A 14,111-nucleotide genomic window follows, 5' to 3' on the forward strand; every position below is an offset into this window, starting at 1 on the left:
ACACACAGTATAATTTATATAGAACTGCGATGGCGTATTTATTAGGTCCTCGATTTACGTGAAAATCACCTGTAAAATCCATCTTAAGCGCCTTCAAGAATGGTTATATATATAAAGGTCACTGAACTTCAAGAAAAATTTCAAATTGGTCATTAAAGTTAAATAATATTAAGTAATTGGTCCCCATTTAGCCGCATCCACACCGATCAATCGTCGGCCTATTAAACTTTGACACCAACTAACAATTGTGGTGTAAATTACATACCTTTAAAATAAAACTCAATTCTTAGAAAAATACTTCGCGTGAAGCCAAAAAAACATAAATCGCTTCCTTTATCTCTAACCTTATTTTTCATTGGACGCTAAAAAACACGACAAAGCTAGTACATGAGGCTAGCAAGAAGGAATCTGTCGCTTTATCAGCCACCAGTTCACATGAAGGTTTAACAGAGTACTACATCAGATATGGCACTAGTCTAACTAACAGAGTGACCAATTATGTAACTTTATTTAACTTTAGTAACTAAATGAATCGTAAAAATACTTTAATAACTCATTTAAATTTTTTATTGAACTTCAGTGACCATTAGTGAAATTAACTCCATAGTAAAAATTATAAATTATTGACAGAAATGGAATGAAAATCAAGAAATCTACGATTATTTTATGAATTTCCAGCTTGCTAATGTTGATGAATTTTATGGTGCCGAGGCTCTATATATTGTAGCTCATTTCATTCAGTTGTTACATATAAACTTGGGTGCAATAATACATATAAATTCATATATACTGTTTGCAATCCATATACATCATTGAACTGAAATGGAGAGAGAAGGGTATTTGCTTTTCTCTCTTGTCGTGTTCGTGGGGGTGTTGAGCTTGCATCTGAGCCGTACCGAGGCGGCGATAGGGCTGCCGCCGGACGCGAAATATCTGACACGGAAGTACTACAAGAAGCTAAATACATGTGCAAATGCGGAGGCGTTCGTTAAGCACCAAGTGCAGGTGTATTGGAATAAGGATCACAGCATCACTGCTAAGCTGGTCAAGTTGCTATATGCAGATTGCATGGTTAATGTAGGTTCATTTCCTCACTTAAATGCTTTTATCTCTTCGTTTGACAAATTGCAATTCTGCTTTCTTTTTTAATATGTAAACTTAAAAATGTTGACCTGTTTGGTACGGATTGAGATATGTTGTCTCCATTTCACCATCCTTCTATTGTCGACTTGCTATTTTCTAAGGAAAATGCTAAAGTAACCCAAAATGGTTGACAGAAAGGATGATCGTCTCTCACACGTCATGAGTCCCACTTGAATAAAAAACTATTCCTCCCCTCTATTTGTGGGGCCTGTGTTAGGGAGACTGTCTTCCTCCCAGTTATTGTAGCATGGTTCATTTACCAATGCTCTCTAATGTGAGCAAAATAGGGAAAACGAAAGGAGAACAACAGATGTCAACTTGCTTGGCACAACTCCTTTCTAGTTTATTATTGATGAAAATATTACAATAAATTAAACTCCGTTTTAGCTGTCAATTTAATAATTTATAAATGATTTATAAATTTAGTCACTCAATGTGTTTTCTAAATTTGTCATTAAGATTGTGTTTGGTGCATTAAATTACAGAGGATAAGATGGAGTCAAGTAAGAGAGGTAAGTAATAAAATTTGTAAGTTGTCTTGTTTAGTCGAGAATACAAACCAAAAATGCAAATATAGTTCTAAATTGGACAAGAAAATGAGAATTCTTTTTACCAATCAAGTATTTCCTTACTTCATTATTCTTAATTCTTGAAACCTCCTTAATATACAAAAAAACACATATCCCACATATCATATTTTGTACAACTAGGGTTACATTTGGAAAATTATAAAGTTCAAAACTGATCCTAAATCTAAGCCTCTATGTATGGTATGTTTCAATGCTCGAGGCCATCATTTTCTTCACTTAAAACTTTAATGTTTTTACTTGTTATGATATTAAATTATGCTTAAACCACTTCCCAATCTTAATAAATTAAATTGAATACGAGTTTAAGTGAAAGAGGATGTATATGATCATCTGCTTCTCATGTTCCGTCAATAGTCGGAACATTACGGAATATCCAGAATAGTTAGCATGATGGTTCTTGGCTAACTTGTCCCTTTGAAATCCTTTGCACATGTACTAAAAAAGTCCATTAATCGGGTTTTGATAATGCACTCCAACCATTAAGATTGATCACTACAAGAAATTTCACTTTCGACATCGTCCAAACTCCACATTTGGAGATGTATTATAATACATGCTACATGCAGGGTTGTGATGCATCAATTCTGCTAGATGGTCCACATACGGAGAAAACAGCCCCTCAGAATGCAGGTTTAGGAGCATTTATAATCATTGACAAAATCAAAACTGTCCTCGAAGATCGATGCCCAGGCATCGTCTCTTGCTCCGACATTCTTAACCTTGCCGCCCGGGACGCTCTTCATCTTGTAAGAACTAACCCGCTTAACTCTTTTTCTGTATATGTACACACCTTACAAAAAATTTCACTTTTAACGACAAATTTTTTTCAATATTTCGGTTTCGAAAATTTTTACGACGATCCTTTTTTGACAAAACAACATAAAAATGACTTTTTACAATCAAATTTTCTTTGTCAAAAGTGAAATTTTTTTTTAGCGGTACGCATACATTACGGCGAATGACTGAAATTGAATATGTACTAAATGATTATACAGGCAGGTGCACCATCATATCCAGTGTTATTGGGGAGAAGAGATGGGTTTGAATCAAAAGCTGCATGGGTGGATCTTCCATCACCCTCAATTTCTTGGGAATCTGGATTGGCATATTTCCAATCCAAAGGTTTAGATGTGCAAGATTTTGCAACCCTCCTAGGTATTCTATTTCTCCATTCAATATATGCACCAGCAATATGGTGATTTATTTGATAGACGAATCGATTCTTTTTTAAATCAAATAGTTTAACATGATTTCAGAGCAGGTGCTCATGAGTTCGAGTCTCACCGTCCTTAATTAAATGAATTGTGCACGTGTTAGGTTTTGATAAGAAAAAAGAACCAACTTGCACGTGAGGGAGCTCACCAAAGATAATTTTAATATGTAATCATTGTCCTCTGATACCTTAATATGTGCACTTGTTTATCTTCTTCAGGAGCACATACAATGGGAATAACTCATTGCAACTACATCAGGGATAGGCTGTACAATTTCAACAACACAGGCAAACCAGACCCTACCATGGACACATCCTTGCTAAATAAACTGAGAGAGCAATGCCCACAAAAAATGAACAAGATCCAAGAGCAGAATCAAACGGTTTACTTGACACCAAAAAATGGCCCCAATTATTGGTTCAACACTGCCTATTACAACAATGTACTTTTACACCAATCTGTACTTGGAGTTGATCAACAGCTATTGTTCAATTACGACACGAACCAGTTGACGCTCGAGTATGCAGGCAGCAACGAACAATTCCGCAGGCGATTTTCTCTGTCAATAAGCAGGATGGGATCTCTCAAAGTTTTGACAGGAAACAAGGGGGAAATACGTCGAAACTGCCATTTTACGAATAAGAATAACCCCCACATTAAATAGTACGCGAATTAAGGCCTTCTGTGACGACTAAAAGGGGTCGTAGAAAGTCATCCACGTATGAGTAACAAGCCACCATTTTTTTCCCTTCAGTAGAAGGAGAATAACATTGATTAATAAGACTAAAATCTCATATTTTCTTCGAGTGTATATTAGTTCATATAATGATCTATCATAAGACATTTTATTTTTTTGCAAAAATGCCTGTATAAATTTTTCTTTGTTAATGCATAATACTTATCCAAATATAAAAAAATGTTTGCACAGAAATTCTAGACATGATAATTAAACTGTGATAGGGATTTTGAATTGCATTGAACTAAAATACACATGGAACAATAGGTTGACTCGAGTAAAACAAGAAGAGGAAAAACTTGTCTTCGGCTCGTTAGTGAATTAATTACAAAAATAAACCTCAATTACTTTTCTTCTTGTTCTACCAAAGAGTATCTTTAGTCACAGATTACGCGTTAAGTCATGGCACAATATCGAGAAATGGCCACCATCGCTCATTTTGGGTCACTCTTCGACACACCCTCTCAAGGGTTACTCAATTAGAGTTAATATGTATCTAAAACGAAAATAAATTTATATCAGACAATTTTTTTTATTAAATAAACAATATACATCCTAAATGTTTTTGTATTTTAAACTTATACAAAATTACAGTACACACGGTTTAGGTTACTGTGCATAGAGCATCCTATTTCTTCCAACAACTACAGCGTCAACAATTATTCTATGTGTAGAACCGACAATATGCATATTCAAAAATGGCCCCTTTCTCCAATCCATGTTACTCCATTTTGTCTACTTTGTTTCTCATGCGGGACTCTTGCTGGAATCAACCGTGACAAATCATCAATGCCATCGAAGCTGGATGTGTATGAGTCATTCAGTCAGTAGAAGAAAACCTCTATTAGAATCAGTAAGAAAACCAGGTGATTTAGGTTCCGCAAAGAGATTTATACCTGTGTATAGCAGATCAAGAGCCTCCTGCCATGAAACAATTGCTTCCACCTGAGCTCCCAATGGCACAAGGTATATCACGAACAACAAACTTTACACTGTGAGTGTCCATGAAGTCCAATATTTCGAGGCACTCCTGCAAATCAGAATCATTTACCAACAACACCCATTCCTCTTCATCATCAAGATACTTGATCTGGAAGTGCCCTGTATTTAGTTTGAACCTCTTTGCTATTTCTTCATATAGTTGAAGACATCCAGCAGAAGGCTTGAATTTGAATCGGACTGTATCTTCTTTATAAGTAGCTTTGACTGTAATTTTTGCCCCACTTTCTCCACAGCTTGCCTCAGTCTGAGAATGCTTCCTTTCACCACCACTTCTCGAGCTTGATGAACTCCCTTTCATTGTTAAGCCAGGCCCAGTGGATGAGTCTGTCATTCCGGAGGAAGTGGGCTGGTTATTTTCCAAAACGGCATCACCATCCACCCCAACATCACCTTTAAACTTAGTGTTCATATCATCACCAGCGGCAATGGAGATTGAGCTTCGAGAAGAGAAGTGACACTCAGAAGCCTCTTGTTTCATGCTATTATTTAGCTCCCGTTGATTGCATCCTTCTCCAGTAAGGAAAGGATCTCGTGGAAATTTCCCAAAAGACATCCAAGGCACGGTGTTCAGACTAGCAGGTTGGGACGACCCAGTATCTAGTGCAGCCAATTTGGAGACATCACAGCTTTCTGGCATAAGAACATTTATTCTACGTTCTCCTGTGCTGCAAGAGTTTGGACTGAACACATTTGACCTTGGCACTTTATATTTGTCCACAAAACACCCTTCTTCCATTTTCACGGATGCACTCTCAACATCAGTGCAAGATGGAGGAGCTGGGATTGCACCCTGGATAATCGAATCAGGATTTCTGACAGATTGACTTCTACTGTGGAAGAGAGCACTTTTTTGCGGGTAAAAATCTTGGTTAGAGCTTGCTGCCACAAGCTCCCCAGTGTTTGGATCATACTTCAGTCCACCTTCCACTCCCTGAACAGAGTCGAGGACGCTTTGTATTTTCCTCAAAGAACGATTCACTTTGTTTATCTTGCGGGATGGCCATCTCGAGATGCCATGTTGTCTACATATCCGTTTGAGTGTAGTTGGACACACTGCAGAAACAAGAAACACAATAAAAACTCAGGCTATCCCTTCAAGAGTTCTTCAAACAGCCCTTCATACTGAGTAGGCCAAATCATATATAATTGATGCCACAAGCTTTTCCCATTTAATAATGAATGTGTTCAGTAAAAAGTACCAGTTCGATGTAATATGTACTTCCATTTTCCTTCTGATTTCAGAATAAACAGTTCAATCATATTCCTATTCTGGAATGAATTAACATTTTATTGCACAAGTATAATAATCCAGCAATAATAGTTAAGACAGCAGCCCAAAAGAAGGCAAACAATCATCAGATTACGCTGTATATAGTATTTGAAATTCTCTCAGTGAATGATATAATCTGGCATACGCCCTTTCATAAGAATAATCAGTGTAGTTACCAATCCTTTAGAAGCCAAAATTACCAATTGCTCATATAACACACCACACACACATATAATGATCGGTGTTAGTAAAAGCCTACTATCTCCAAAGTACTAGTATCTGACCCCTTGTTTGGTTCCTTGAATAGATATTGATACCAAAGATAATTCTCTAAAGTGCATGCACTCTCATGATAAACATTTTGTGAAACAAGTTAATGCTAAGACTTACCACCAATGCTTTTGGCTGCATCCTTCAGGCTACCAGAAAAGTATTGATGAAGAACACTTAAACTGACATGCTTCTCAGCTGTGCTTCGTTTCTTCTCCATCCGTCTCCTTGATCCAGCTATTGTCTGCCGTAATTTTAACAAGCTGTAAGAGATCTGTTCTCTTATCTATTGAAGACACTGAACAAGGAGATTCAGAAAATATATTTATAGGGAATAAGAAATCAATGAAAACATCAAAGGAAAATGTATACTATTCGTCCAATAGAGAAGTTTGCATCTTGAGTTCCTTGAACACAAGAGCATGTATGCCATTTTCACTCGTCGTTCTTGTGGCAATTAGCCGAAAGTTCCATTGCTTGAATCATTTTAAGCAGACATAACTCCTCTTATAAAATAATATTGCTTTCTTCATAAAAGAATATCTTCATAAAAGCACAAAGAATGTAACTTTGTTCATTTCTTGACTTCATTCTAGGGTTCATTTAGAAAGGTCAGTTGCATAGGTTCTGAATTTTTTAACCACAAGCATTTACATGTCATCAATTGTTTTTATTTTCCTGGGCCTCAATGGAAGCACAGGCATAAGCTCTAAGACCAATTAATGCCATTTTTTTTCACTGTACATCCAAAAGTTATAGCCGAGGGAAAACCCATAACATATTTTCTTCCAAGCCCAGCGAATCTATTATTTTCTATCAAAATCCATTTATCTTGCAAGTAAGAAATTGAAATGACAATAAACACTCACTTATTTGAAATAATCAGGTAGAGAGTAATAATTCCCAATGTATATTCAAACTGACCGGATAACGGATAACTTACCTCCTCAAGACTGACGATGTATAGTTAATTGGCTCAGTGAACCCCTTAACTAGAGGGATGATAACGTTAGTGGGCCACAACCCTCATCTTCAGCAACGACAACAAAAAAACAACAAACTATGTGAATCCTTCTTCACCACTCTGTTTCTGTTTGTAGCTAGATTCAATGGGAGATCTAAAGCAACTAGATCCTTCATCTATACAAGAAGAAATTTCTCAAAAACCAGAAAGCAGTTGGTAACTTTCCAGTTGTTTTAAACCGAAAACAGAAACCAAGAATACAGTTTTTTTTTTTTTTAAAAAAGGTGAAGTGGGGGCGTATTTGGGGCCTAGACTTTGTGTGATTATGTTACCAATTTAAGGGGAGCTGTATATTCATATTCAGAAAGTATATTTTCGAAATTTTCTGGGCTTACAGGTTATTGCTGTCCTTGGAATTTAGGGGCAATATCTCGTATGGTTTACTGTTAACTTACCAGGACATTATAATGTTGTTAACGTGGCTATAATTTGATGCTGCTTAAAATGACGTACAGTACATCCACTAATTAGAAAAAATAAGAATTTAGTGAAACGCTACTCAAAAACCATGTTCAATGATTAGACGACAAAAAAGAAACAAGCAGCAACAGCAGTTCCTACAAGCACAGTAAAATCACGTGCTATAAAATTTGATGTCTGAAAACTCGCTGTACGCCTAATTGCCTATCAACATAATTCATGGTAATATTGGTACTCTTTGAAGCAAAAATGCTAGAACAGACAGTCATAATGCAGGAAAAAGAGGATCTCAGAAGTCAGATCTCAAAAATGCGGTGTTCGGAAAAAAGGTGAGATTCAATAATAGCAATTTAACAAACATAAATCCAAAAGTACCTGGTCAGGAGGACCATCGGCATCTATTCCAGTAGTCTTTGAATCTGATACATTTAGGGGTACTTGATCACCAGAGTTTAAATTTCCATCTATCAGTGACTGTTCAGAGCTCCTCCTGAATAATGTACTCGGTGGCAAGTTTTGGACTTCATTATTCTGTAGCCCAACCTTAGAATCTAGCCCGAGTAATTCTGCATCTGACACTGTTCTCAAACTCCTGGAGATCCTTTGCATTGTATTGGAGAGATTATTTAGCAAGAGCTGCTGTTCAGTACTCCCTTTCATGTTGACAGGGAGAAATAATTCTAGTATAAAGTCATCATCACCAGTATACGTACTTCTTAACCTAATAGCAACAGCAGCATTTAGGCCGAATTTCCGGGCATGATGAACAAGTGGATACTCACTAATGTGGTATTCCTTTACATCACGGTAAAAAAAGGGGTGATTGGATTGAAGAGCTTTCCCAGCAATACCTTGTCCCTCCTGAAGATAATGTTCCCTACATGCATGCAAAAATCCCTGCATAGCACTGTCATTCACATAACAGGCTGTACTCGCAATGCATAGTATACATTTTTCGTGAGAACTTGAATTGCATCCTCTAACTTGTACTCTTATCGCGTCATCATCTGTCCCCTCTCTATAACTACAGGGAATCCATGTTAGAGCGAGAGGCAGTCTGTGTGCATGGCAAACAGCTCGTAAAACATCAGTTATCTCAGCTAAAGCTGCCCTTTGATTCTTTGAGAGAGACTGCATATTAACAAAAAGAGAATTTCAGATGGAAGCAAACATAAGAACATACATATGACTATTCAACTGTCTATTTTTTCCCATTTTGATATTAGAGATACCTGGGATTGAAGTCGGGGTACAGTGCTCCTTAAATTCACCGCCTGCATATGTTTGTTAAAGTGTCAGTAGTAAGTCATACTGATCTGCAAAATATAATTTTTAATAGGGAATGAAAAGAAATACACGTAGGCAACACTTATATATGTAAACCCTTTCAATGCTAGAAATCAAGGTGGGGGAGGGAGTTTGTGATGAGAAAGAACAAGATCTCAGCTGCAAGCTGATAAGAACTCCTGCACCTCCAAAAAATCTTTAAATAATAATACTATTACAATGGTTTTGCTATCTAGCGCTTGACTATCTTTAACGTCATGGAACATGACATTATTAAAGGTTCAGGTTCCTTGTCAACTGGTAGAACTATCTGATCAAGGGGAGACATATTATTTTAAGCAAGAAACAGTAAAAAGGATGCTGGAAAAGAGTACCAGAAACTGACAAACTGACCTGGAGGGCACGACAAACATTTTCCATCTCTGAATCAAAATTGGGTTTCTCCTCCACAGTGACAAATTCTAGCACTGCACAACAAGAATTTTCAAGTGAATCATCCTCAAAGACAGGTAAGGCAACAGATCCACGGACTTCATGATCAACCGCATATTTTACTCTCAAGTACTCTTCTTTATTGTAGTAGACAACATTGGATGTCCACTCTGGCATCTTCGAGGTAAAGACACGACCAGGAAGCCCTGGGAAAGAACCTGGTCCCGATTCTGCTGCAAAAGTAAACAATCTAGACACTTCACGATATCCAGAAAGTGTCTGGTCAAGTAAATAAGGTTGCTCACAGGTGCTTAAGGTGTACACATCCCCATTCTTTATTGGAACCCAAACTTGTGCCAAAATACCCCCTCCAGACAATTCTTTGAATAGATACAATGCTTTGAGCATTTTCTCAGCCAAGGATTGTGAAGGAAGTCTAGGGATTGTACTGTGCACTATTTCAGCAACCGCATTCTGCTGGCCCGAGCTATTGCTTCTCCTCTGGATCACATCAACCCCGTCATTAACAGAATCCCCTGGGATATGTAATTGGTTATTCATCTGCCTAAAAATCATTCTATCTCCCATGCTAGACAAACTTCCCACAATGTCACCATCTTCCATGGGAACACCGGGACTATACTGCTCTGCGAAGTTCAATCCATCAAAGGGCAAAAAATTTGTAAACATCGAACTATGAGGCGACATGGCAAAAGAGGGAAACAAGTGATCTGACACACTATTGGGGCTGTAGCACCATCCACCGTTCGAATCAACATTCATGAGCTCCGCAATATTACTAAATGAACCATCCAAAGTCGAGCTCTGTGTGCCATTCTCCGTATATGTCATATCCATACCCTCCATCTGACCCCTTGGTGAAGACCAATATTCAGCATCCTTCTCTTTACTCGAAAAAGGGTAATCCATCTTATTTAAAGACCCGAAAACAAATCATCTACTGCCGGAAATTCCTACCATATTGTATTGAGCACCAGCTACCATAATCCCATAATCATTTTCAATTGTTCACATAAACTACCCCTTTCTCCCAATTCTTTTAAACAAAACCCAGCAATACCCATAATATGAAGTTACTCATTCCTTCTTTCACACCCTCAGATAAAAAGATAAACAGGTATATGTATATGTATTAGCGTCAATTATACAGTAGAAATAAAGACAAGAACTTTGAGAACTGACCTCAGAGATTCAGAAAATTTCGCGGCCGTAAGCAGCAGAGAATAATTGCAGAGAATAAGCCAAAAAAGCTAATCAACCAAAAAACGCATCGCCCCACAAAAATCCGAGAATTAACTAACTAGACAGCGAATCAAATCACCAGAAGAACCAAAAACCAAAACCCAGCTCAGATTCATCTCATCATAACCAATTAACATAAAGCTTGTACTTGTATTAAATGAAAATAATAGAAAAGAAAAACCCGTATATCAGCATAAAGGGATAAGTAAAATTTCCAGCGGAAGGTAAACTTTACTGTGTACTTTCTATATATGTTTATTCCCGTCGAAAGGACAGGAGAACTGATCAAACACGTACGGAATCCAAGGACCAAAGGGGACGATAAAAAGATACTTTTTTGAGGGAAATTTTCTATAAATGGAAACCGATGAGACGGAGAGGGATGTGGTCGGATGGGCATGGGCTGGTTTTTAGTGCAACTAAAAATCGATTTGGATAAATTTCAATTCAAATGGATCTAATTCAATCGTTGAAATCAAACGGAATCAAATCAAATCAAATAGATTAGAATCTGTTTGGTTTGGTTTAATCGGTTTGAAACTAGTTCGAGTAAAAGAAAAAAAAATTGTATAGGGTTAAAATTATATATATATGTATATATATTTACGTAATTCATATCAATAATATATATAATGTAAATTGTAAAAAATTAATTTTTTTAAAAATCAAAGTATATATAAATTCGATGGTTATCACTTATCAACAAATAATTACACCAAAATGAAAGCAAAACTACAATCTAAATTCGAAATTTACATTAAACACTTTTTCTTCTTACTTTCTTTTCTTTTGATATTTAGAGTTTTTGTAGAAAAAATATAGACAGTAAACAAATTATTAAGATAAAATCATATTTGTGTTTTTATTATTTTATTATTTATATTTAAAAAGATGGATTTTAAAATACAAAAAAAAATATATTTGCAGATTGGGTTGGTTACTTAAATCGAAACCAATCCAACTCGATTTTTTAATGATTAAAATTAATCGAACCAAACCAAATTTTTTGTTCAAACCAACCCAAATGAACTCGAGTCAGTTTGGTTTGATCAGTTTCGTTGGTTTTTTTGCCCAACCCCAAGGTAATATTGTATGGGGCAGTTTTATTTTATATTATAAATTAGTCTCTCTCTTTTTTCCTTTTTTATTTATTTATTTATTTATTGACCCAAACCTTTTATTTCAAATAGGTATTTTTATCCTAAATCATCATTTTCACAATTCTTAGGGAGATCGATTTGATCCTAACGTCAAACTCTAAATTTTGAAATATTAAGAGTAGTTTCTGATGAACCAATTGAATCTAATTCTTGAAAAATATAATATCATCAAGTGCTCAACGCATATATCAATAGACGAGAGTTATGACTTTATGAGGGTTTGTTTAACTATAAATAAGCCAGAGAGAGAAGGTTTACTTTTTAATTTACTTTGAGATCCTAAGATGGTAACAATAATATTTCCCTCAGTTTCCAAGGCAAACTCCGTTTAAGATGCTTTGAAAAGACTATGCCCCTATTTGACCCCCATTACGTGGAGAAATTAATGTGTGGAATAGTATTTTTTTTTTAAAAATGAGTGGTTGAAAAAGAATGAAAAGATTTCGATTTACGTATAATATTATTTTATGGAAGATTGTGTGGTTGAAAATAGGAGAGAGAAAAATGAAATGTAATGAAATTTAATGTAATGAGGCTCAAACAGGGGCTATTATACACATCGTTGTTTAAAAAAATCATTATTATTCACATATTTTTTAATAAAATAACTTTACATGTAAATAAAAATATATATATTCTTACTTTTTAACAATAAGCCCCCGTTTGGCCTCCATTTTTTGTAATGAAAATGGTAAGAATAGTGTTTTTTCCGAAAAATAAGTGGATGAAAAAGAATGAAAAGTTTTCAGTTTATGTGTAATATTATTTTATTAAAGATAATGAGGTTTAATATAGGAACAAGAAAAATGAAATGAAATTTATGAGGACCAAATGAAAGCTAAATTCTTCAAAAAATTTCTATTCAAAAAATTCATTCCCCCTCACCCTCCCCCCGAAAAAAAAATATAAATAAATAAATAAAATAAAAAATTGACTCAAACAAGGGCCTAACCCTAATGTTAGTTTATGCAAATTGCGAGGCATAATTATATGGCGGCCAACCAACTTTCACTCCAATTGCAAATAGATTATTGAACCTTTTATTGGTAGTTAACACCATGATGACATAATCATTTTAATAATTATATTATTATTGAGATAATTCTTCGTCCTTTAATTCTAACTCAAAAAAAATATAAATAAATAAATAAAATAAAAAATTGACTCAAACAAGGGCCTAACCCTAATGTTAGTTTATGCAAATTGCGAGGCATAATTATATGGCGGCCAACCAACTTTCACTCCAATTGCAAATAGATTATTGAACCTTTTATTGGTAGTTAACACCATGATGACATAATCATTTTAATAATTATATTATTATTGAGATAATTCTTCGTCCTTTAATTCTAACTCTCTATTGCTTTGAAACTAATGGACTACTGATTTGAAAAAAAAAAAAAAAAAAGTCTAAAACCTTGACAAGTAAAGTTTTTCTTTAATAAGCATTTCTTAACCTTGACAAGTAAAGTTTTTCTTTAATAAGCATTTCTTACTTACAATTTTTCTAAGTATTATTTTCGTTTACAGTTATTATGGCATGTAAGTAAATCCACATGGATGGCCATGTTCACGGCCATTAGTTTCAATTGTTAAGTAAGCATGTTAGACGGAGATTGACAGAATCCAAATAGAATGATTTAAAAACAATTAAATTGAAGTTATGCAATTTGATTGCTGTCAATTAAAGTTTAGTGATGTAATTACAATTGATGTAAAAGTTGAGTGACTGCATATACAATTAGCCCAAGTTGGGAATACAAGTCTTTGGTTTGCATTTTTGTTTTCAATTTTAAATTCATTTTCTATTTTCTATTTTGAGGGATTATTTTAAAATTACACAAAACGTGTTTTGTTTGTTATTCTGAAAAACTGTTTCTCAAAATAAAAAACTAGAATATGCGTTTGGTTTAAAAATTTTAAAAATAGTTTTATGACCTTTCAATTTTTCAATTAATTTGATTATTTAGTACGACATCAATTTTATGTAAATATGTAATTAAAAAAATAAATTTTAAAATTGTATTTGGGTAGATTTTATGTGATTTTATTAATTATTTTAATTAAAAAAAATTTTTAAGTTCATTTTCCTTATTTTGAGTATTTTCATTGAAAATATTCAAAACGTTAAAAAGTCATTTTTAGTTTTATGGTATAAAATTTTCCCTATTTTCAAAAATACATTTTTGAAAATAATATACTAAACACGTTTTGAGTTTTTTAGAAAACTAAAAATTGAGAATGAACTCGAAATAGCAAATCAAACACACACTAAACTTCTGGGCTGAAAGTGAAACAGC

The 14,111-nt window shown here is 34.8% G+C and overlaps 2 protein-coding genes across 3 annotated transcripts; one reads left to right on the forward strand and one right to left on the reverse strand.

The window, feature by feature from the left end:
• Positions 1-770: 770 nt before the first annotated feature.
• On the forward strand, positions 771-3,807 carry LOC111366456 (probable peroxidase 61). The gene is made up of 4 exons (XM_022987212.1): positions 771-1,077; positions 2,300-2,479; positions 2,729-2,888; positions 3,166-3,807. Exons 1-4 carry the CDS (start codon positions 823-825, stop codon positions 3,609-3,611), a joined length of 1,041 nt encoding a protein of 346 aa, XP_022842980.1. The 5' UTR covers positions 771-822; the 3' UTR covers positions 3,612-3,807.
• A 388-nt stretch (positions 3,808-4,195) lies between these two features.
• Positions 4,196-11,157, reverse strand: LOC111367350 (protein NLP9-like). 2 transcript variants are annotated; one of them, XM_022988167.1, is made up of 6 exons: positions 9,350-11,151; positions 8,902-8,943; positions 8,045-8,800; positions 6,346-6,469; positions 4,580-5,738; positions 4,233-4,484 (listed from the first exon to the last, which is right to left on the reverse strand). In XM_022988167.1, the coding sequence occupies exons 1-5, from the start codon at positions 10,316-10,318 to the stop codon at positions 4,594-4,596; spliced, it is 3,036 nt and encodes a 1,011-aa protein (XP_022843935.1). In that variant the 5' UTR covers positions 10,319-11,151; the 3' UTR covers positions 4,233-4,484; positions 4,580-4,593. The 2 variants fall into 2 exon arrangements, with proteins under 2 accessions (XP_022843936.1, XP_022843935.1); XM_022988168.1 differs by having other exon boundaries at positions 4,196-5,738; positions 9,350-11,157.
• Between the last annotated feature and the right edge of the window lie 2,954 nt (positions 11,158-14,111).

Source organism: Olea europaea, chromosome 18 (genome assembly GCF_002742605.1).
Source record: "Olea europaea var. sylvestris chromosome 18, O_europaea_v1, whole genome shotgun sequence".
In the NCBI taxonomy this organism is placed as follows: Eukaryota; Viridiplantae; Streptophyta; class Magnoliopsida; order Lamiales; family Oleaceae; genus Olea; species Olea europaea.